Here is a 23504-nt window from a genome sequence, read left to right as displayed (position 1 = left end):
GTGCAGCCTGTCCTGGATGGCACGGCTGGGCACGGCTGGGCACGGCTGGGCACGGCTGGAGAGGCTGGGCACGGCTGGGCACGGCTGGGCACGGCTGGGCACGGCTGGGCACGGCTGGCAAGGCTGGGCACGGCTGGGCACGGCTGGGCACGGCTGGGCACGGCTGGGCAAGGCTGGGCACGGCTGGGCACGGCTGGCACGGCTGGCGAGGCTGCAGGCAGAGGCTGGCTGTGCAGCACCCGGGGCTCCCAGCAGGGATGAGCACCCCTGGAGGCTCCGGGCTCCCCCCGAGTGTCTGAGAGGCAGCTCTGCACGGGAGGCTCTAAATGCAGATTGGATTTGCATTGCTAAGGAAAAAAAAGGGGTCATAAAAGCTGCTGGGCCGGCCCCCAGGGATATCAAAGCTCGTTATCACTGCCAAGCCTTGGCTCAAGGCTTGGGATTTTTGCCTCGGATTTCTGTTGCTGTTGGTGTGAGGGGTCCTGCCAAGGGTCAGGATGTGGTTCCTGCCCCCTCACCTGCAGTGTGGCACCTGTGCTCAGCCCGGGGGCTCTGTCCTGCAGGAGCCACCAAGGGCAGCAGCCTGGGAAGGAGCTGGTGCTGCCAGCCCAGAGCCCCACACTGCTCCGGGTGGGAAGGGAGCTCTGGGAAACGGAACCATCCTGTGCCACCCCTGCCCTGGCAGGGCACCTTCCACCATCCCCATCCATGGGGCACTGCCAGGGATGCAGGGCAGCCACAGCTGCTCTGGGCGCCCCGTGCCAGGGCTGCCCACCCTGTGAGTGGAGACCACCAGTGACAATTCCTCTAAAGCTCAGCCCACCTCCTGCCCGTGATTCCAGGGCTGGGGCTCATGTCCCTCTTGCACTGCTCTTGAATAAAGAGGAGGGAAAGATGCCAAGGGATCCACCAGCCACTGCAAAAGCTGGCACTGATCAAGCACTGATTAAACCCCGCCTAAATCCTCCTCATCCCAGCGGGATCACTGCCTGGAACAGCAGATCCAGCCAGGGCAGGGGGAGCAGGGGGACCCCCAGGCACCAGCCTCCCCCAGCTCCCAGCAGGACCAGCAAGGCTCCCGCTGGGAGGGCTTTGAGCTGGGGCTGAAGGAGCCCAGATCTTTGGGGCACTGATTGAGAGGGGCCAGTGTGACCCTGCCCAGGGATGGGCACGGCCGGGTGGTCCCAGGGCAGCTCCTGGGAGCAGCAGGAATGTGCCCAGGACACAGGCAGGGAGCAGCCCAGCCCTGCAGGGAGCTTGAGCAGCCTCGTGCAGCCCCGTGTTTGTGTGGCTGCCCCAGGACTGGGGTTTCCAGGGCTCTTCTCTCCTGTCAGCAGGGTAAAGAACGCCACCGTGGTTTATGGTGTTGTCACAAGGCACTGGGGATGGGAAGGAAATTTCCACTGGCCTGTCCCTGTGGCCACGCCACAGACAAGGGTCAGGCAGGAGAATCCCAGTCAAGGCACCTCTGAATGAGCCTCCATCGACCCTCTTCCCCTCTCAAGAGCTTCCTGCAGCCAAGAGGTCTTGGCATCAGCTCATGGATACAGCTGGGACATGGAGAGTGGCAGCTGGGTCTGCCTGGACCCCCAGGAACCCCCAGACCTGGGGGGCAGGGAAACACCTGACCCAATCCCATCAGCTCACAGGGCACCCCAGCTTCCAGCAGGTCATGGAACCCATCTGGCACCTCAGCTCCCAGCACGACCAGCCGAGTGCTCTTTGGCAAGAAACTGAACTTGGGCAGAAGAAAAAACTGAATTTGGGCAGAAGGAATCCAGATTTCATTTATTTTTGGGGTGCTTATCATGAGAGATCAATGTAACACATATCAATGTAACACATACCCAGATTTCAGCTGCTCCTTCCTTGCAGCAGCTCCCACAGTGCCAGGCAGGCACTGCCAGGAGCTGGGCTGTCCCAGACCCCAGACCCCAGACCCCAGACCCCAGATCCTAGACCCCATATCCCAGACCCCAGACCCCAAACCCCAGATCCCAGACCCCATATGCCAGACCCCAGACCCCAAACCCAAGACCCCAAACCTGAGATCCCAGACCCCAGACCCCATATCCCACATCCCAGACCCCAGGCCCCAGAGCCCAGATCCCAGACCCATATCCCAGACCCCAAACCCCAAACTCCAGATCCCAGACCCAGACCCCAAATCCCAGACCCATATCTCATACCCCAGAGCCCAGATCCCAGACCCATATCCCAGACCCCAAACTCCAAACTCCAGATCCCATATCCCAGACCCCAAAGCTCCCAGCAGCATGGGTGAGCCCCAGGAGCTCCAGGACTCTCCCTGGCCAGGGAACAGCCAGGTGGCTGATCCAGGGTGCTGCTGGGTGCTCCTGGCACAGGAGATGCCCAGGCTGGTGCCACCCTGCCCGTGCTCTGTCTCCCACCCCAGTGGTGGCTTCAGAGCACGGCAAGGTCACAGCCCAAACGCCAGGATTAACCCCTGTCCTTGGCTTTTAAACATTTACCACTCCTGAGGGCGCGGGGATGTTTGCCTGAGCCTGCAGAGGAAATGCTCCACATTCAGGCAACAGAGGCTTCAGTTCTTGCTGAGCACAGGCCTGAAACTGGAGTGAACAAAAGCTCAGCCCTGAGGGAAGGGTTTCCCTTCACTGGAGCTTCAGCCTCAGCACCTGCCGGGTGTTCAGGGGTGCCAGCAGCCCGCCAAGGCCAGAGCCCTGCTCTGAGCAGGAGCTGGAATCCTCGGCACCAAGGTTTGCTCAGAGAGATACACGGGAACTCTGCCCGTGGGAAAAGGCGTGGGGATGAGAACAGATAAATCTGTTCATATCAGCAGACACTTATTTTTGTCCTTGTTTGGGCTTGCACCGATTTGTTAGATAAGTGACAATAGCAACTGTGTCAATTAGTACAGGAAGTGGTGGCACCAAGCGAGCCAAGGCTTCCAAAAATGGTTTTTAGGAATCACAGAGAACGTTTCCCTCGCCCATCCACCCGGCCAGGAAAGGCAGAACACCCCTGGTTTATCCTCCCCCTGTTTCACTCCTCTCCTCGTTTCACCGTGCAGATCTGCCCCCTTTCCTTGGCTTTCCCATGCCAACCAAACACCCAGACGAGGGTCTGTGCAGAAAACCAGATCTGAGGGTTGGATGACCTCCAGTGTCCCTTCCAACCCCAACCATTCTGGGGCTCTAAACCCAAACCACCCAAACTGCAAAAAGCACTGAAGCAGAACTAAAGAACATCACTGAGTGCTGTCAAAGCTCAGTCCCAGAATCCCAGACTGCTTTGGGCTGGAAGGGACACTGAAACCACCTGTGCCAGGGCCTCCTCACCCTCCCAGGGAAGAATCTCATCCTAAAATCTAATCTAAACCTCCTTTCTATCAGCTTGAATTCATTCCCCTTTTCCTGTCACTCCATGCTCTTGAAATGCTTCGAGTGCTCTCTGTGAATTGGTGCTGGTACATCTGAAAGGCCAGAATTCCAGATGGCATCTATAAAAAGGTTATTCCAAAATATTCTGGTGCTGCAAGGAAGGACCCCGGCAAATCCAGCATCAGCTCTTTCGCAGAGCCATAAAGAAGCAGAGCAGCTCCTCTGACACTGCCTTATCTTCCCACGTTTATCTCGGAGCCGGAGAGTCCCGGGGTTACACAACGGGGCTGAAAGAGAACTTGCAGAATGATTTGCAGCTCGTAGCTGTGGCACAGGTGAGGTGACCTCTGCCCCTTACAGAGCCCACGTTGTGTAAGAGTTTTCCTCCCCGTCGCTGTCTCAGAGCAGATGGAAATTTCCAGGGATCCCTCGGGCGGGCTGAGCGTTGCCTGCTGCAGAGCAGGGATGGATTTGTGTCAGTCCTGCAGCCCAGGCTGGTGTTTGGGCTGGGAAAATCACCACCCGAGCAGGATGAAGCCACCCAGACCTTCATTGTGCTGTTTCACATTCTTAATTCTGGTGCTTAGCAATAAAATCCACCGAGATCCCACAGAAGGGGTGGATGCTCCTGGTCCCCCACACCCCTGCACATCTTCCCTGCAATGACCTGGCCCCTGGCTGTCCTGCCAGCCCACCCACATTTCCATCCTCAATAACCACGCTCTCCTGTGCCCCAGCAGCCCAGGCACCTGAAAAACTGTGTAAACTCGGACTGGGGAGCTGGACTCTGCAGAGGGGCTGAAATACCATGCACTGAGCCAACCACTGCTTTTCCTTCAGCTCCTAAATTGAAATAGTTGAAGGTAAATAATTTAATTTCCTGGAAGGCAGCTGCTTGTACCCACGAGTGAAGAGCGAGCAGGCAGGGCTCAGGGATGGAACGGGGATGGGCACAGGTGCAGGCAGGGCCACACCAGGAGCAGGAGCCACGGGCAGCAGTGAGCGTGGGCAGGCAGGAGCAGCCCCTGGAGGAGCAGGCAGGGGCAGGCAGCTCCCGGGCAGGGGGCACTGCCTGACTTTGCAGGGACACAGGACCCAGTGCCTGCTGAGCAAGGCTTCCCTTCCATCCCCATCCTGGGCACGGCTCCTCTCCAGCCTCTCTGGGCACAATCCTGCCCTGCCAGGGTGGGCAGCCCTGGCACAGGTGGCAGAGCAGCTGTGGCTGCCCCTGGATCCCTGGCAGTGCCCCAGAACAGAGCTTGGAGCAGCCTGGGGCAGTGGGAGGTGTCCCTGCCATGGCAGGGTGGCACTGGAGGGGCTTTAAAGGCTCCTTCCAGTCTGAAGCATTCTGTGACTCCCAGAGATGAATTTCCTTGCCCCATCAGCAGCAATCCCCCAGGAGAAAGGCCAGGCTGGAGCAGGAGGGAGAGGCAGAGAGGCAGGGCACCTGCAGGGTCTCACATCCCCGGCAGCAGCAGCACAGGGCAGAGCTGGAGCCGCTCCTGCCTGCAAAAGCTTCCTGAGCCAGCAGCACCCTGCACACCCAAACATTCCCCAGAGGGGTGAAGGGTTTATTGATCTGTTCCAGCCAGCACAACCCTGAGCCCGGGCTGCCCACCCTGTCCTCCCCCAGCTGCCAGGGACCGGGTTCCTTCAGTGCTGCTGGAACCCTGGAGCACAAGGTGACCCAATTTCCCAGCACTGCTGGCAGCACCCAGCAGACGCTGGCAGAGCCTTGGCAGCAGATTCCCCTTCTCCCAGCTGGATGCTGAGGAGCTGGGAGGGGAAGGCAGGCTGCAGCAGGGCAGGGGCACCGTGCTGCCTCCCCTCCCAGGGCAGCAGGGATGCTCCAGGGCTGCAGAGCTCACAGGCACCCAAAATAGCACTGATGAGCACCAGGATCTGCCCCACGCTAGCTGAGCCATTATTCCCAAACACAAAGGGATGAAATCATGACAAAAAAGACACAAAAGACTGATGGAGCCCAGGACAGCCCTGCAGGGAGCTCTGCTCCAAGCCTCTGAGAGGAAAACTGCAGCAGCTCAGGGGGTGTTCCCAGGGGGAAGCAGCTCCAAAGGAACAATTGGGATGTTCCAGGGCAGGTACAACTCCAGCTTGGCTCCCACTCAGGGAGATGCTGCAGGGGGCTCAGGGAACACGGGGCCAGAGGGGGTCTGGCCAAAATTAAACTGATAGCAGATGGGCTTTCATGCAACTCGGAATTCCTCACTGAATTCCCAAGAAAGCAGGACAGGGTGGTGCCTCTGGGCATTGGGGACTGCTCAGGACGGCCCTGCAGGGCAGAGGGGCTCTGGGGCACTGCTGGGTGGGGGATTGGGCTCATTTTTAATCCCTGAAGGATCCCACAGGATCCCAGAAAGGGCTGGAGGGACCTCAGAGCCCACCCAGTGCCACCCCTGCCATGGCAGGGACACCTTCCCCTGCCCCAGGCTGCTCCAAGCCCTGGGACACTGCCAGAAACTGCTTAAAAAATACTCCTGGTGAGGCATTGGGTGAGAGGAAAATGTCACTAAAGCAGATAGAAAGCAGTCATTTCTAGCAAGGAAGACAGAGACAAATTACAAATACTAAACATTTATTGTTTTTCCTCATAGGAAGGTTGCAAGATTCAATTTCAAACAACAGGACAAGGGCTTTCATTGCTGTTGGGATTTTGTTTTGCTTCTTTTAAGGGGAAAGAGAGGAGGAACTGGTGTAAAGATACTACCAGAAGCAGTGCAAATTGAGATAAATTTCCTTCTTCAGCATGCCAGTGCTGAAACCACAAGCCAAGCCCTTCCCAGTTAAATCAGGTCTATTTTCCAGTTTCCTGTACATCACTGAACAGTCAGGGCCCTCCTCTGCACCCTCCCCTCCAGGAGCTCCCAGCAGTGAGAGCCCTGGGGGGCAGGGAAGCCTGGAGGAGCCAGCACGGTGACACTGCACCAACATGAGACCTGAACAGAGCAGAAATGCACAAATCCCCTCCTGCCCAGGCACCCCCAGCTGCCTGCCACAAACACGGGTTACACAGCCACAAAAACACACCAGAGGGAAATCAAGGAACCAAAACCACCTGCCTTGCAGTGTTAGGCCAAGGAAGGCAAGCTTTGAACAGGAGTTACTGACACCTTGTGCGAGTCCACCGTTGAACAGCTGGGGCAAGTCCTGCTCACAGAAAATGCTCCCTGGGTCCCCCAGGGGCAGCAGGCCCGTCCCCAGCAGCAGCACCACGAGTGTCCCAGCCCCAGCTGGGGCTGGCACGTGCAAATCCCATCCTCTCCACGTCCTGGCCCCAGCCCTGAGCTCCCCAGGGCTCCCTCCCTGCAGCCCTCAGAAGTCGATGTCTGCCAGACCTGTGGGAAGACAAAGAGGGATTTGGGGCAAGAAAGGAGGGTTTGTTCTTACCCTCGCTGCACCAGGGTCCTTACATACAGCAGGGGAGATGCTTTCAGAGCTATTTCGTATTTTTAAACTTAAACATGAAGGATTTAGTGTGAGGAAAGCAGGAAGCAGCTTGGGCTGTACTTTTAAACCCATTTTTGATTGTGATGCAGCAATTAATTTAATGAAGTCAATTTGCAGAGGCACTGGAATTATTCATGGCAATGTTCAGGAACCTCAGGGTCTGCCCATGAAACCAGGAAGATAAAGCAGGGGAAGGTGCCATTCATGAGTGAATTCACTCAGGATAAAAAAGCCCTGCTTCAGACTAAGGCACACCCATGCCATGTCCACTGGACACTTGATTATCACCCCTGAGATCAGTGTCTCCTGTAACTGCTGAGACACCCCAACCTCACACCCTGAGCTGTATTTTCTCTAATCACAGCACAGAGCAGAGCTGAGAGCCCCAACTGGGGCTGCTGTGAACACCTGAGCCTTTGGGCCCCAGCTCCTCCAAACCAGGCTGTTACAGTCACCACTGCTCAGCCTGAGGAAATGCAGTGTAGAACAGGGGGTCTGCAGCTCACAACTCTGGAGATGCAGGAGCACCAGCACAAGGCAGCAGCTCTGTCACAGCAGCAGCAGCAGGGTGTTGAAGAGCTCCCTTTACCAGTTTTTATTTGAAGATCTCCTTTTAGCAGCTCTGTCAGAGGCTGTGCTGCCCAGCCAGGCTGCAGAGACCAAATCTATTCCCATTTGCTGAGGAAGAGTCAATAAATAAAATCTGCTCTTGGATACTCAGTCAGGAGCAGGGAAAGGGCAGAGAGGATGAAGGGGAGGAAATGATTTAAGTGGCAGGCAGAGTTTTTCTGGAAAGACTGAAGTCCCTGAAATTGCAGCCAGAAGTAGAGACAAACTGACTGCAACAGAGTTGTCTTTCTAATCTGGACAAATACAGGCTGTGGCCATCCATGCTTCAGCCAAGCAACAGCTCCCCTCATTTTACCATCTCTTGAGCAGCAGCAACATCCAAATGCTACAGAAAGCCTAAATCAAGTCTCTCTCTCACAGAAATTCCAGTCCAGGAGAGACAGAATTTTAGGAACAAAAGGAACAGGTAGAAGAGTTCATTTCAGAGGGAATATTTTTCCCCAGGGAGAAAGCAGTGTGGAAAACTTCAGTGTCAGATGGCTGCAAATGGGGACAGTGCAGAGAAGCTGGGATAAGTAATACAAATTTATTTTTGTGTTGTCAGGACACTGTGCCTTCATATACCGTGTGCCCATATGGCACTTCCCATGCATGGATTTGTAAACCTTTCAATTAGCACTGATGGGATAAAGCAGGCAGTTATTTAAAGGAACCCATACGGCATCTTCTGGTGGAAAAATTCCAACTCCCCTGTACTGGACAGGCTTCCCACTTGGAGGCCCATAAAGCCCCAAAGGAGCAGCAGAGCCCTGGCACAGGGGGCTCTGAGCACCCCTGGGGTAACAGCCCAGCCCAGCCCAGCCCTCCCCAGGACATCTCCAGGGCAGGATCACCCCCAGGGGCAGGAGAGCATTACCCAGGTTGCTGCTGTCCTTGGAAGCCCAGCAGATGCAGTAGTGCTGCATGAGCTGCTCAAACAGTTCCTTTTCATCCAGGAATTCAAGGGCTTCTATTCTGTAGGAATAAAATAAAGGTCGGGATTTGAGCTGGTTTCTCAGCAGAGTTTTTACTGAATTTTCACTCCATGGGAGTGAGAACTATGGCCAGAAAGGCAATTAGCTCTCCAGGGAATAATTACAGGTATTGTCCATGATGCCACCACTGGTCCCACCCCTGCCAATGCATGGAACAAGTGACCCCCAGGCTGCTTCCAGCTCCTCATCCCTGGAATTCCTGTCCAGGACTCATCTGTGTAACTCCTCACAAATACCAGGGCTGCTGCTGAGGCTCCAAGGGGCAGAAGTTCCTCAATGCACTGCCAGGTGTGAAGTGCTGCAGAGGAGCACGCTGGGAAAGACTTTTCTGAAGAAAAAGCATTTGCCTCAGAGATTCTGGAGGACAGAGTTTACATAACCCTATTTCCTGGCATGTGGAACAAGTGCAAGGAGCTGAACAGATCCGAGGTAGCCAAAAATGCTGCAGAGAAAGCACGAGCTCTGTGTCTCCACCAGTGCCATATGGTCCCACCACACATCCCTGTTCCTATTTAAACCACCTCTGATTTCCACTCTCACCTGTTCAGTTCCAGGCTCTGAGAAACCCCCATAGGTGAAGATTTTGACCAAGGTAACTTGCTCAGCTAATTCCCCCTATGAATGACTCACAGCAGTTCACATTTCACATTATATCCCTAAGAAGTTACTCCTTAAAATTTCCCACTGTTTAGCATTTACTGCAGGAACATTAACAAAATCCAGGCAGGGTAGTGAGTGTTTAACAGCCTTCAGTCCCTGCTCTGAGTTCTGCAGACCCAGCAGTCTCCCCCTCATGATTTCAACATCTCGTGGTTTAACCCCAGCCAAAATCTTCACAAGGAACATTCTGGGGACTGCAAAAACTCAACGCAGCATTTCTGTGGCATCTCCCAGCTGCAAATTTCTGTCAGGAGATGCCTTCTGTCACACCCAAAGCAGCCATCCCTGCTCCCAGCCTGCTCCTGGCAGTTCACCCTCTGCACCACCAGCCCAGGCATTGCCCTGGAGGCTCTGCAGAGCCTCAGGAGTGCTGTGTCCCCTGGGCAGCCTGCTCTGCTCCACCAGGGGATCCCACGCGTGGCAAGGACCTTGGAAATGGCACGTGAGGATGGCTCTGGGGTGCAGGGGTGGTACCTTTTGACGTCAGCCTGTGGCAGGAAGCTGTACACCTTCATCATATCCACGGCACGGGCGTTCTCCCAGCCACTGAGCAGCAGCCTTTCCCTCTGGAGAGCAAAGCACAGCTTTCACAGGCCCCCAGGGGAAGCACCAGAGCACAGCTCTGCCCCGAAGGATCTCACTGGGCAGTGCTTGACCTGTCCTTTGAAGGGCTCCCCAACTCTTCCCTAAGTGTGTGCTGCTGATCTCTGCAGGGCCAGGCAGGGCTGCTCTGCCCAGGTTTGTGCAGCCACTGACCTTCAGCAGCAGAGAGAAGCTCTGGCCTGACCTAACTGTGGCCTGCCAGGACCTGAAGGAGCCAACAAGAAACATGGAGAGAGACATTACAAGGGACACAGGGAATGGCTCCCAGTGCCAGAGGGCAGGGATGGATGGGAGACTGGGAATTGTTCCCTGGCAGGGTGTGAGGCTCTGGCACAGGTGCCCAGAGCAGCTGGGGCTGCCCCTGGATCCCTGGCAGTGCCCAGGCCAGGCTGGACAGGGCTTGGAGCCCCCTGGGACAGTGGAAGTGTCCCTGCCATGGCAGGGTGGCACAGGGTGGGCTCCACAGTCCCTGCCAAACCACAGCATGCCCCGACCCCAGTGGCCAGCAAAGGGCTCAGTGCCTGCCCCACCCTGCCCTGGCCCTGCTGAGCCCCCAGGGCACACTGAGAACTCACAGGCAGGTCAGCAAAGCTCAGAGCAGCCCTGTGCCCCTACCTGCGAGTCCAGGGAGCTGCAGAGCTCCACCCCAGCCAGGTTGCAGTGCCGGCGCTGCAGGTTCTCGATCATGATCTGCCCAAAGCGGTCCCTCATGTTCACCTGGGGGGCACAAGGGGACAGAAATGGTCCCTTCCCAGCACAGCAGAGCCTGCCTGAGCCCTGGCACTGCCTGGGTCACACGGGGTGCCCATGAGTGGCACGGCTGACAGCAGCTCTCACTGCCCAGAGAGCCCAGTGCCAGGGGGACAGTGGCTCTGCCCGCAGGGACACGGGGCTGGCAGCACAGCTGCCTCAGCTCCCAGCACCCTGCTCAGCCCTCCAGCAGCCATTTACAGCTTGGGAGAGCCTGTCATAATTCCTGCAGCCACCCAGCTCCCCCGAGGCAGTGCTTCACTTCCACAGGGAGAAACAGAGTTCGTGCTGATGTGATTTCTGCTCCACTTTGCCAGAGAACACAGAGGTAATTATGTAATGTTACAGAGCCAGAGCCAGCACTCAGCACCGTTTCTTTCTGCTCTGCTTTAGCCAAATCAATATGCTATGGTTTTTTCTCCACGTATGGATTAAGTCTCAATTATTTTACTTCAACATAGTTCAGAAATTGTCTTTCAGAATAGCTGTATTTTCTCTACAATGAGCTAAGCAAGCTGCAAGTTAAAACACATTACTCCAGAAATTCAGCAGAAACTGCTGTTTCTACAAAAGGACGTGGCCCACTCTCATTCCTCAGCAACTGCCACCTACGAGAGCAATTTGAATGACAACAATGCAGGTCTAAAAATGCCCCTTTGGTTTTACCTGCTCATAATTGATAACCATGGCCACGGGGAAGGTGCTTGCTGCCCACTTGAGCAGGTTTGCAGACTGCTGGGGGGTCATGTAAACCAGCACACACTCGGCCACCAGCAGCGTTGGCAAACTGTAAAACAGAACCAGAGCAGAACATGATTTCCAGCACAAGAACAAGAAAAATCTGCTAAGGACTGTGAGCAAGCAAGTCACTTCATGTCTGCACAATTTCCTGAAAGAGCTCCATCTTTTATGAACTAGACACTGAAGACTGAATGAAATCTCTCCATCACATTGACTCCAACTGGGCTTTGTGGCAGCTGTGAATTAATGAACCACAGAGACTCCTGTGGTTGTGAACCAGATTTCAGGGATCAATCTCCCCAAAAGCCAGCCCTGAGCACAGAACCTTGTGCATTCTGTGAGTCCTCTCTACAGCAGGAACTGGGGTGTGTTAAAATTCCCTTTGCAGGACCATTGTGCCCTGTACACACAGCTCACAGTCTTGTGGAGATCAGTGAATTCAGGCATTAATTACAAATAGAAAAAAAAAAGTTTTCTCTTCAAAAAAGTTCTAGGAAGAATTTTAATTAGACAAATTTGTTCAGTATCTGTAAAACAATCTTCACATATTATTATCTAACAAAATGTAATCTATAGTTTGCACGTTGCCTCTTCCCCCTCCATCCACAAAACAACAAAAATAGACATCTACACAAGTGATTTTCTTCACAATTATTGAGTTTGCTTTTAATTGCTGGAATGAAAGGGGAAAAAAAAGTCACTAGAAGCAGGAGAAATTCCACAAGGAGCAGCAATGTAGGCAAGCAAGGCAACATTTCAGAGGATGGAAGTGTAAAGAATTAAATGGCAATTTGATGCATTCTGCTTCCCCATATGCTCTCTCCCACCCAGCCAGATCGCTGCTATTTATATTGCTTCCATTTGAAAGGTCTGTCCATCATCCACTCAGAACTCCACTCCTGCCCCCCCAAAGCCTCGTGTTGAACAAGAGAACCCCAGGGGAGCTTTGGCATTCACATCCCAAGGACTCCACTGCAGCCCCACCAAAATGTTTAGGAAACAACAGGGGTATGAGAGGAGGCCACAGACAAGGATTACAGAGCTAAAACTCAGAAATCTCAGAATCCTGGGATGGTTTGGGTTGGGAGGGATCACAGAGCCCAGCCAGTGCCACCCCTGCCCTGGCAGGGACAGCTCCCACTGTCCCAGCTCCAAGCCCTGCCCAGCCTGGCCCAGGGCATCCATGAGCCCCCACTGAAAAAAAAAAACCAAAAAAACCCCACAAAAAGCCAACTAAAGCCCTGTGATCTCACTGTGTATCCAAGCCATGCTTCTTCAGCTTGTCCTCCAGATCTGAGGAGGAGCGGAGGTCTGCTCCCACGATGGAGTAGCGGCTGGAGTCCAGGCTGTGGGAATCTGCAAGGCACAGGTGGAGGGACAGCTGAGAGGGACGTGCAGTCAGGGACCACAACCACTGCAGGGGAGCACAGGGCTGGAGCCCAGTTTGCTCTGTTACCCCCAACCGAGCAGCAAACTCTTCTTTTTGAACCCGAATTGCCCTCCTGGCGGTGTTTTGCAGTGCTCCATCACCAGCAGACCCTGCACTGAGCTCCTCTCCCTCTGCAGCCATGCAGAGAGGTTAGCCCAGCTGTTACCATGGTTTCCAGCAATGCAGAGAGAAGGAAAATGGCAAGATTAAAGGCTGGGGTTTTGTTTTGTTTGGGGAGTCTTCTTAGATGGCCCAATGTATGCACATAGGAACTAGATAAAAGTACATCAATTTTGGAAAAACTAAGCTAGGTGACAATATTTCAAATATTAACAGATACAGCTATACAAATTAACTGCATATGTAGTTACATAATAAATATGGGGAGCAGCCAGACTTGGGGCCAAAAGAAGGTATCATTTAGCCTTTTGGTATGATTTAGTGGTGCTATTTAAGAAAGAGTCAAATGACAGAAGGTATTCTGAATTTGCTGATATTCCCCTGGGATACACCAGGAGCCTGTGGATGCTCCCCAGCACGAAGGAGGGACAAATGCAGAGTCCAAGGAGGCCCTGCCACCCTGGCCCAGCTGGGAGCAGGCAGCAGAGCCTCTGGCCATCAGTGACTCTGACACCCAGCAGCAATGAGGGCACCCAGAGGAGCCCAGTGCCCACAGGAGGCACCTCCCAAGTGCTCCATCACACCCAGGCAGAGCCAACGTCCTGCAGAATACTGGGATGGCTCTGGAGGGGACTCAAAGCTCCCTGGGCAGCCCCTTCCAGTGCCTGGCCACCTGTCCATGGAGAAATTCCTCCTGATGTCCAGCCTGAGCCTGCCCTGGCACAGGCTGAGTGAGCAGAGAGCTGGCTGAAGGGGCAGCATGAAAGGGGCTTCCATTTCAGGAGAGGGGAGCAAAACAACTGGGGCCAAGTGTGGGTTTGCCCAATCATGACAGCAGTGACCAAACACCCCAGAGGATGCACCTCTGCTGGCTTTTCAACTCCCTGGAAGTGCCACTAGCAAGGAAAATAGCTGCCATTCCAGCAACACTTGGGAGCAGATCCAGGAATCAGAAACAGTTCAGAAAGAGAGTTACAAGGGAAGAAAAGAGAAAAAAAGAAGTTGTGCAGCATGTTGAATGATTCAACATTTTGAGTCAAGGCTTTTTCCATGTGCATGTTCTGTAATAGCTTTACTACTTCCCACACCCTTCTATTTAAGTGATTACATCAAGGCCATGATAATGGCATCAAAAAAAGCCACCCAAAAACCCCACCACACACAGGGAAGTGTTTAAATAGGGATTGGTTTCTGTCCCTGGATACGGCACAGCGAGCGTCAGCCACCACAATTAGTAGGGAATTAATGCCAGCTCCCTGTCCAGCCTCGGAGGCTGGGTCACACAAATACATCCACAAAGAACAGAAATAAAAGCCAGAAATAAACCACAAAACTTTTTAAGTGATCAGGAGAGAAGGAGCACAAACACTCCAAGGTGGAAGTAAGCGTGCTTTGCTCACACCTCACTGACTGGAGCATTTTTATCACAAAACCCTGAATTGGTTTGGGGTGGAAGGGACCACAGAGCCCATCCACTGCCACCCCTGCCATGGCAGGGTCACCTCCCACTGTCCCAGGCTGCTCCAGCCTGGCCTTGGGCACTGCCAGGGATCCACAGCCACAGCTGCTCTGGGCACCCTGTGCCAGGGCCTGCCCACCCTGCCAGGGAAGGATTTCTCCTCAGTATCTCACTGAATTTCCCCCTTTTCAGTCTGATCACACTGAACTAGGCAAGCTTCAACTGCCCCAGCACCTCCCCTTAGGGAGCAAACACACACTGAGAGCAGGGCAGGGGCAGCTGGGAGTGCCACTGTCCCCAGCCTGGAGACACATCCACCCACAAACATCCCAAAAACTGCTGGGGCAGGGCCTGGCACCAACTCCTGCAGAGCTGGAGGCTCTTGGGGCTGTGCTGTGCAGGGAGGGGCTGGACTGGGGTGCTCCCTGAGCACTCAGGATGCTCTGGGCAGTACAGAGTGAGCAATCTGCTGCCCAAGGTGAGCAGCCCTGCTGCAAATGGATTTTACAATTCCTGCCATCCACAGGGCAGCTGGAAAAGCAAAACCAAGGTCCAGCTTGGCAGCACAGTCACGTGGTGCCCATCGATTTCTTGTGAGGAACAGGAGTTTGTTTTACCTGAATTGATTCTGGGTGCATGTTCACAGCCCTCTGCTCACTCTCACTGCAGGGCTGTGACTCAGGCCAGCTGCCCACAGCCAGTGACACTTGGTGGCTTCAGGCACTGCAAATCCCATGCTCCAGACACTAATTCCTAGCAGGCACAGCAGCTCGTGCTGGTTTTAGTGAGGTTGTTGGTTGGTGCTCTCCCCTAGAGCTGCCCTGGGGATCTGTGTGATGCTCACACTCATGTACAACAATTCTCTCTGAACGTGGCTGAAATGAAGCTGTGAGAAACACCAAGCTCAGATTTAATTGCAGAAATACAAGGGAGGGGATGGAGAATGGGGGAAAGATGAGCCCCCACCCCACCTACCCCAGCCCTGGCACAGGCTCAGCTCTCCAGGGATATCCAGTAGAGAATGCTCTGCCCTGGGCACACACCTGTGGTTATTTTCCATGACTCTGGCACACAGGCAACAACACAAGTGGTTCAGATCCCATAGGCATAGAACAAGACAAGCTTGTAGTAACTGAGTAGTAGCAGGAGCTGTTTGTAGTTGCCTTTTGACCTCAGCACATAGAATCTTTTCTTCCCAGCTGTGTCAGAGCTGCTGCTGTGCTGGAGGGAGGCCCCAGGCCCTCCTGCTGCCCTAACCCAGCTGCTGGGCAGCACTGCAGCCTCCAGGCACACCAAGCTCTGCCTCTGCCTCAAGAGCTCAGCTTTCTTCTCTTGCTCTCTTCTCACATTAATGCAACAATTTCCTGGAGCTGTTCCAAGAGCCAGCATGCAGGATACCATTGACTGCAAGTGATTTCATCAGGATTTTCATGCTCAGGTATGTGTGGCAGCTTCTCAAAGCAGCAGCCCCTGCAGCCTGCCCTGCACGCTGCTCTGCCCCAGCCCAGCTTCACTCCACCAGCCCAGCAGCACTGCCACGCTCCCAGCCTGTCCTGGAGGCCCAGGGCCAGCCCTGCAAGTCCCCTGACACCCACACTGGGCCACAAGAAGCTCTGGGGATGGAGGAAGCTGAAAGAACCAAGCTGGCCAGGGCAGAAGGCTGAGAGGCACACAATGAACAGGCACGGTGTGACAACAGCAGGGTGAGCAGAGCAGCAGAGAGAGGACCTGGATGTCCCTCCATATCAGCACAACTCAGCCAAAATTCCAAACACCTAAACATTCCTGGTGCACCAGAGGCAGGAGTGTGCCTGATGTGGGCAGGCAGGCACAGGGAAGGACAGGATTCCAAAATCCCAGCCCACATCCCCACAGGAATGAGCAACCTTTGCTGCTCCTGTGCCAGGGGGTGACCCCAGAACACTGCAGGGTCTAACACCTGCACCAGGACACTCCAGAGGCCTCCCCAGGATGACACCCAGCCTTCCAGAGGCCAACAGCAGCTCCAAAGGGAAAAGTCAAAGACAGGAAACATCTACTAACACTGGCACCCAAGTTGTTTTCTAGCTTTTTCCAAAAGTACTTCAAACTGCTTTGTATTTCTGGACCATTACTGAGCTCATGCTTTCATCCATCTATTTATTCTAATACCCAGATCCTGCAGGAAGGCAGCAATAATCATTTACATGTGAGGCACAAACTGTTTCCCCCCCATGTGCATCACTTTCTATTAATCCACATTGAAATCATCATCAAGTCACTAATTTCACAAGATACTTCTACAGTTCTTTACCACTCTTCAGAGTTTGGATTTGCCAACAAGCTGCCACTTACTAATCACTATTTTCCCAATTTTTTCTTAGTGTTGAACAACAACATACCCTCAAGCACAGATCTCCATCTCCTCCATAACAAAAATGAACAACATATGCTCGCCCTCCATCCCAGCTCCTCATCCATATGAGAGCCATTCCTTCCCCACAACCACTGTGCCATTTCTCTGGCACACTTTGCCATGGGACACAGTCAAAACACGTTCTTGAAATGCAAGCACTGTGCTGATGTCCTTTTCCAACAGCTATGTTGGTTTAGGGAACTCCAGCAGAGCTGGAAGCACAGCTTACCCTTCAAAGGCCTCGGGACTCCTTCCCAACACATCCCGTGATTCCTGTGCTCCACAAGGCTGTCACAGCTCCCATGGCCTGCCCAGCAGAGACATCAGTCCTGCTGCCTTGGGGCTCCCTGGACTTCCCTGGAGCCAAATGAGGCACAGCCACAACCTCCAGCTGAAGAGTTTGAAATGAGAGGGCACAGCCCAACCAGAGGCTGAGTAAATTCCTTGTCAAGTCCCTTTAGACCTGTAAGAGCTCTCAGCTCATCTCTTTGATTTATCCACTTATTCCAGCACCTCTCCTGCTGGCCCTTCCCCAGGAAACAGCTCCCTTAACTGATCCTTAAACCAGAGCTCTCAGGGCTCTCACGGGGCCTGGCCTGTGGCTGGGCTCAGCTCAAACTGGAGTCCCACAGCCCTTCCACATCTCCTGGGCACTGCTGCACCCCAAAACCTCGGTGCAGAGCCTCCCCAGCCTGGCAGCAGGCTGTGACTGAGCTGTGACACCCAGCCTGAGAGGGGAGCAGCTCCAGAGAAACCAGTCCCAGCAGGGCAGCCCAGGGCAGGGGAAGTGGCCACTAACAGCCCCAGGTCACAGCAGGGCAGGCTGAGAGCCCTGCAGGGGTTCTGCTGCTCCAGATGTGCCTGCAGCCCCTCAGGGACACAAAGGGACACTCCCAGGGCTGCCTCTGGGCAGTGCAGGTGCAGAGCTCTCCCTGGGGCCAGATGTGCCCCAGCAGGGCCAGCCTGCAAGCCAGGAGTCCCCAGGAGCCCTTTCTGAGCTGGGCTCTGGGCCTTCATCTCTGGAGGCCTGAGGGGCCAGGGGAGAGCTCTGCCCTTGGAAGGACACCTGCAGGGCTGGGAAGGGAAGAGCAATAACGTGCAGCAATAAAATCTGCAGCATGTGCCCAAAGCTGGGCTGGAACTGTGCCAGGGAAGGGCCCCGTGGTGACAGCAGGGAGCAGCAGGCTGTGCCAGGTCACACTGCTCACACAGAGCACTCTGGGGCATGCAGGACTGCTGCCCCCTGAACTGTGCAAGGCAGCTGCTGCAGCTCAGCACCTGCACTGAGAACACAAACTCAACGGAGCCCAGGGAATTCTCCACAGGTAAAAAGGTTTTCAAGTGCAGTCCTGACACAAATACACAATTATAGGATGATTTGGGCTGGGAGGGACCCTAGAGATCATCCAGTGCCACCCCTGCCATGGCAGGGACACCTTCCCCTGTCCCAGGTGCTCCCAGCCCTGTCCAGCCTGGCCTGGGCACTGCCAGGGATGGGAGCACACAACCTGCTGTTCCCTAACGAGGGCAGAAACAACAGAGCACAGCCACATCACACCTGAAGTTATTATCCTTTAATACTGAAATGTAACAAACAGCCCTGGCTCAGGAGCCTGGACTGTGCAGGCTGTGTTTCTGCTGTGAAAACTCTGCTAAATGTAAAGATTTGTGCTCTTAATGAGACAGAAAGCAGATAAACACTCAACAGATATTTTAATCCAGTATCCATGCCTCTCTGTAGCACTTTTTTCTTTCCTGTGACAGAAAAGGAGCTACATATGAGAGAAAAAGAAAAAACCCAACAACTTTCTGCCAGAATAAAACCACTTAAAGAGAAGACATTTCTAACATGACATGGAACAAATGGGCAGGAGTCTGTAAGAGAAAAAAAAAGCCTCTTTTCCCTCCCAATTCTCTGTCCAAACAGCATTTCAAACATTAAAAGCCTGCCCACATAGCAGAACAAAATGATCAGAAAAGTTTTAAAAGTGCTGCAGTACATCACTGACTGAGTTTGAAGATGACTCACCTATTAGAAGAGAGTCCCCTGAATGGGATTCCATAATTGGTTTTGACAGGGGAGGTTTTGATCTGTGGGAAGAAGGAAGAAGCATCTCAGAGCAGTTCAGCCTGTTGAACAGTGTGCTTACAGCTTTTTTCTTAACATATATATATATATGTGTGTGTGTGTGTGTGTGTGTGTGCCAAAGGCAGCTGAGGGAATATCTCTGCCCTCTGCTGGAAAGGAAAACCTTTGCAAGTCTGGTGGAGCTGGAGCTGACTTTTATACACAATTTCTGCAATTCTGAGAGAACATTTCAAGAGAAATCCAGGCAAATTAAAAGGTGGCCTCAATAACCCTGATGGTTCATTCCAACAGGACATTCCCAAGCAGCAGCAGCTGCCTGCCTGCAGCTGAGCAGGCACATCTGGGAATTCAGTGCTGTCCTCAACAGAAAGAGAAGGTTTCATCAGCTCCAACTGCCAGGACACTGTCCCTGGCACACAGCAAGCTCTGCTTGGCTCCCCAAAGCCTCTCACCCCCTCTGCAGCCTGGGGCAGTGCTGCAGAGCCTGCCTGCACCATGAGCCTTTATTCTACCTCCAGTCCTGGAATGCCTTGGGGAAGGAGCTCAGAGCCCACCCAGTGCCACCCTGCCATGGCAGGGACACCTCCCACTGCCCCAGGCTGCTCCCAGCCCTGTCCAGCCTGGGCTGGGCACTGCCAGGGATCCAGGGGCAGCCCCAGCTGCTCTGGCACCCTGTGCCAGCCCTGCCCACCCTGCCAGCCCAGAACACAAAGAGTTTCTCAGCAGAGATGCAATAATGGCCCAGACTGGCAGCCAGTCTCCACAGCTGAACACAGGCCTCACACTTACTTGATATTATGTATTTTTCTTGCAACGATCATTGGAAAATCCACTTCAAAATATTTCTTAGGGAGGAGATTTTCATCCTGGGAATTGCAGGAAGACACTAGAATTAGGGACACTTGAGTTTCACATGCACAGGACAAGACAGAACCTCAAATCCTGAACAGTTCTGGTTTGGCTTACACTGCCCTTTGTAACAGTGCTGAACCAGTGTCCCACAGCTTAAACCCTCTAAAATCCAGCTGAGAGACATCAGAATGCCCTCTAAGAGCTAAAGAAATGATTTACACTGGATGTGATCACAGAACCAGCACAGCCGGGGTGGGAAGGGACCTGTGGAGCTCACCCAGTGCAAGCCCTGCCCAGGCAGGTGACAGGAATGTGACCAGGTGGGGCTGGGATGGCTCCTGCCAGGAGAAGGACTCTAACCCCAGGCACAGGGCAGTGAAACACACCCTCCAGCCGTGTGTCCTGGGCTGTGGGAGGGCACAGCACAGCAAACTGCCACAGCACGGAGCAGCATTTCCAGCACAGCCTCCCGGGGCAGAACCAGGAAGGCTCAGCAGGGGCTCACCCAGCCAGTGAGCACAGGGCAGCTCTCCCCAGCCCACAGCCAGAGCACAGGCACCCAGCCTGCTGGACACAACAGAGGGCAAAGCTCTTCCTTCCATGCAGGCAGGACTTCCAGCCTGGTGGAGAACTGTGCCAGGTCTCTCCCTTTGTGATGGATGTCAACCTGTGGCTTTCTGAGGTGAAAGCAGCACCCACCACTCCAGGAACTGCCCCAGCTCTGCACACTCATTACACACCTGCTCTCTGCAAGGACAAACAACTGGAATTACAGGCCCCGCTTCAGCTCTTAAAATCACTGTCACCAAAACAGTATATTGGCAGAGCTTTTATAGGAATAGAAAAGGAAAGAAGAGAAAAGCTTCACATCTCAGGAAAAAAAATAAAAATCAGAATTGTCTCTCTTCCACTGATGGAATACAATAAACTGTGACCAAGCAAAATGCTCCTCAGGCTTCCCTCCAGGACCCAAATTTACCCGTGTAAATGCTAATGAGAAGACAATTCATTTAGATGTGTGTTGACCCAGAATGATACCATCAAACAACACCTGAGTAACTGAATTTCCATGAATCACACACACAAACAGTGCTATATAACAACAGGCTGCCCAGAGCAGCTGGGGCTGCCCCTGGATCCCTGGCAGTGCCCAGGCCAGGCTGGACAGGGCTGGGAGCAGCCTGGGACAGGGGAAGGTGTCCCTGCCATGGCAGGGGTGGCACTGGATGATTTTCCAGATCCCTTCCAACCCAAACCACTCTGTGATTCCATGATTTACATAAATAAACTCACAGCTGGGGTCCCAGGGGATGTGGAGAAAGCATGGCAGCAGGTCAGGGAGCGCTCCTGGCAGGGGATTTACAAGAATATAAATACAATTTATTCTATTCACTCGTCCCTGGACAGCTGCAGGGTCCAGTCCTGATCCCCAAGAAAGACAAGGAGCTGCTGGAGAGGGTCCAGCAGAGGCCACAGAGATGATCTGGGCTCTGGAGCATCTCTGTGATGAGGAGAGACTGCAGGGGCTGGGCCTGGTCAGTCTGGAGAAGGGAAGGCTGCGAGGGGATCCATCAATCCACACAAATCCCTCCCAGGGGTGTCAGAGGATGGTGCCAGACTCTGTTCAGTGACAGGGTGAGGAGCAATGGCCAGGAACTAAACCACAGCAAGTTCCACCTGAGAGGAGGAAAAACCTCTTTCCATGAGAGGGGAAAGAGCCGAGCCCTGACACGGCAGAGCCTGGAACAGCTGCCCAGGGAGGGTGTGCAGCCTCCCCCAGGAGCCATCCCAAACCCAGTCCTGTGTCACCTGCTCCAGGTGACCCTGCCTGGGCAGGGGCTGCCCTGGATGGGCTCCAGAGGGGTCCCAGCTGTGGTGGGGCTGTGAGAGCTCCTGCAGTGCTGCCCTGTGGGGCAGAGCCAGGCTGCAGAGCCCAGGCAGCCCCTCAGGGGTCCCCAGCCCCGCTGCCCTGGTTACCTTCAGCCTCCAGAAGAGGGTGTCCATGCCAGCCCCAAGGTTGACAATCTGGCAGTTGCATGCTGTCTTCTCCAGGAAAGCCTTGACCAGGTGACTGACGCCGTGCACCCGAGCATAGTAACCTGCAGCACACACAGACCTGCCAGTCACCACTGGCACACACCTGGCCACATCTAACACTCCTGAGGGGCCCCAGGCAGTCTGCAGAACAACAATGCCTCTTTTTGAGATGCCTGAGGGCTTCTGGTTTTCTAATTACAAAAAAACCCCATGCACTGATAAAACTCAGCCCCCCGGGCAAACAGAAGTTTTAGTCAAGTTTCACCTCCAGCAGAGCAGAATAATTCTACACGTGCAGAGACCAAACTGCTCTGGGTCAAACCAACATTTCTGATTGCTTTGAGGAGATCTCTGCACTGGGACACACCAAGACAGCCCAATCAAAACTCAGAAAGCAAAGGAAGAGACTCACAGATTGATATTTAAAATATCAGACACAGCATGGATGGAATTATTGCTGTGAAGAAACCTTGTCTCACACATATTCTCTGCCCCCCAACTCCCAGGGTGCAGAGGTTTTGTCAGGACAGGTAAAGTGCCCCCATCCCTGTTCCAACTTGCCTCTGTTGATCTCAGGAGCCTTCCTTTCCTTGGCTTGTCTCACAAAATACTGGATGTAAGGGTCCTTCCAGTAGCCAACACTCACAGCAAACCTGTGCAGCAGCAGGGAAAAGAGAGAATTATGAAATAAGGTCCCCAAAAGTCACCCTGAAAGATACACAGGCTGGAGAGTCTCTCTGCCCTGGGTGTGCACATGCAGACACGGTTTAAAAATCTGTTCCATGTGTGGAACTGCTTGAATGAAGAGATTGTATAAAGTTTAGTCTTGCCATATTCAAAATGCATCTCTTTAATGGCCTCTTCATTATTGGATGAAATTTTGTGAGCAAAGACCCAAATCTCAAATATTCCCTCCTGGGGGACCCAGAAGATGAGCTGTCTGCCTCCAGCTCCTCAGGCACGCAAGTGAGGCTGTCCTTCTACCCACTGTTCTATGGCACGGTGTGTGCACGGATTCCAAGCTCCAACACACCACTTCAGCACAGAGCCACTCTGATTAACAGAACTCATGGCTCGTACAACAGCTTCCCAAAGGAAAACCCTCCCCAACAAACGCCCTGCCGCCACGAGCCCAAAGCACAGAGCCGGGCAGTGCCCCCGTGCCGGCCAGCGCCCCTCCCGGCGGGACGGGCACGGGCACGGGCACGGAGAACCCCGGGCGGGCTCCCGGCTCAGGATCGACCACGCCGCCGGCCAGCAACGAGCCCCGGCAGCAGCGGCAGCTGCTCCCCGCCGCCCGGAGCAGCCGCTGTGCCCGGGGCTCACACCGGATCCGAGCCGGGCCGGGCCGGGCCCTGAGGGCCGCACGCACACAGCCCCGGCACCGCGGCAGGCCGCCCCGCTCCAGCGCCGCTCCCGAGCCTCGCCCGCCCCCCGCCCCGCCGCGGGGAGCAGCGGCGGGCACCGCCCGCTGTTCCGGCTCCGGTACCGCTTGCAGACGGACGCGTCCTCGCAGGTGCCGCGCACCGCCTCGTCCGCCTCGTCGGGGCCGGCGGCGGCCGCCATGGAGCGCGCGGGGCCCGGCCGCTGCCGCCGCCCCTGCGGCCCGCCCCCCGCCGCCGCTCATTGGGCAGCCCGCGCCGCAACTCGGCGGCCATTGGCCCGTGCGCTCAGGGCCGTGCACGGCGCCCAATGGGAGCGCGCGGGGTGCGGCGCCCCGCCCGGGAAGCGGCGGCGGCAGCGCAAGGCGGGCCGGGAGTTGTAGTCCGGGAGCCGCCGGGCGGTACCCGCGCGGATGCGGGGCGGCGGCTGCCCGGGGGCTCGGTCCGGCTGCCCCTCGTGAAGCAGCAGCGCCCGGTGCCCGCCAGCGAGCGAGCGGCGCAGGAAGAGCCGCGGCGCTGAGCGCAGCGCCATCCGGGCTGCGGGCGGGACATC

General features: G+C 54.8%; 1 protein-coding gene across 1 annotated transcript; it reads right to left on the bottom strand.

Annotated features, from left to right (window-relative positions):
- Window positions 1-5941: 5941 nt before the first annotated feature.
- Window positions 5942-23204, bottom strand: LCMT1 (leucine carboxyl methyltransferase 1). Its single transcript, XM_064389968.1, has 11 exons — window positions 23059-23204; window positions 22131-22222; window positions 21510-21631; window positions 19470-19546; window positions 18621-18682; window positions 12442-12544; window positions 11114-11234; window positions 10313-10414; window positions 9569-9660; window positions 8317-8414; window positions 5942-6718 (listed from the first exon to the last, which is right to left on the bottom strand). The coding sequence occupies exons 1-11, from the start codon at window positions 23133-23135 to the stop codon at window positions 6696-6698; spliced, it is 969 nt and encodes a 322-aa protein (XP_064246038.1). The 5' UTR covers window positions 23136-23204; the 3' UTR covers window positions 5942-6695.
- Between the last annotated feature and the right edge of the window lie 300 nt (window positions 23205-23504).

Source organism: Passer domesticus, chromosome 15 (assembly GCF_036417665.1).
Source record: "Passer domesticus isolate bPasDom1 chromosome 15, bPasDom1.hap1, whole genome shotgun sequence".
In the NCBI taxonomy this organism is placed as follows: Eukaryota; Metazoa; Chordata; class Aves; order Passeriformes; family Passeridae; genus Passer; species Passer domesticus.
Note: the sequence above shows the minus strand (reverse complement) of the source record. Positions and strands in the feature narration are given on the sequence as shown.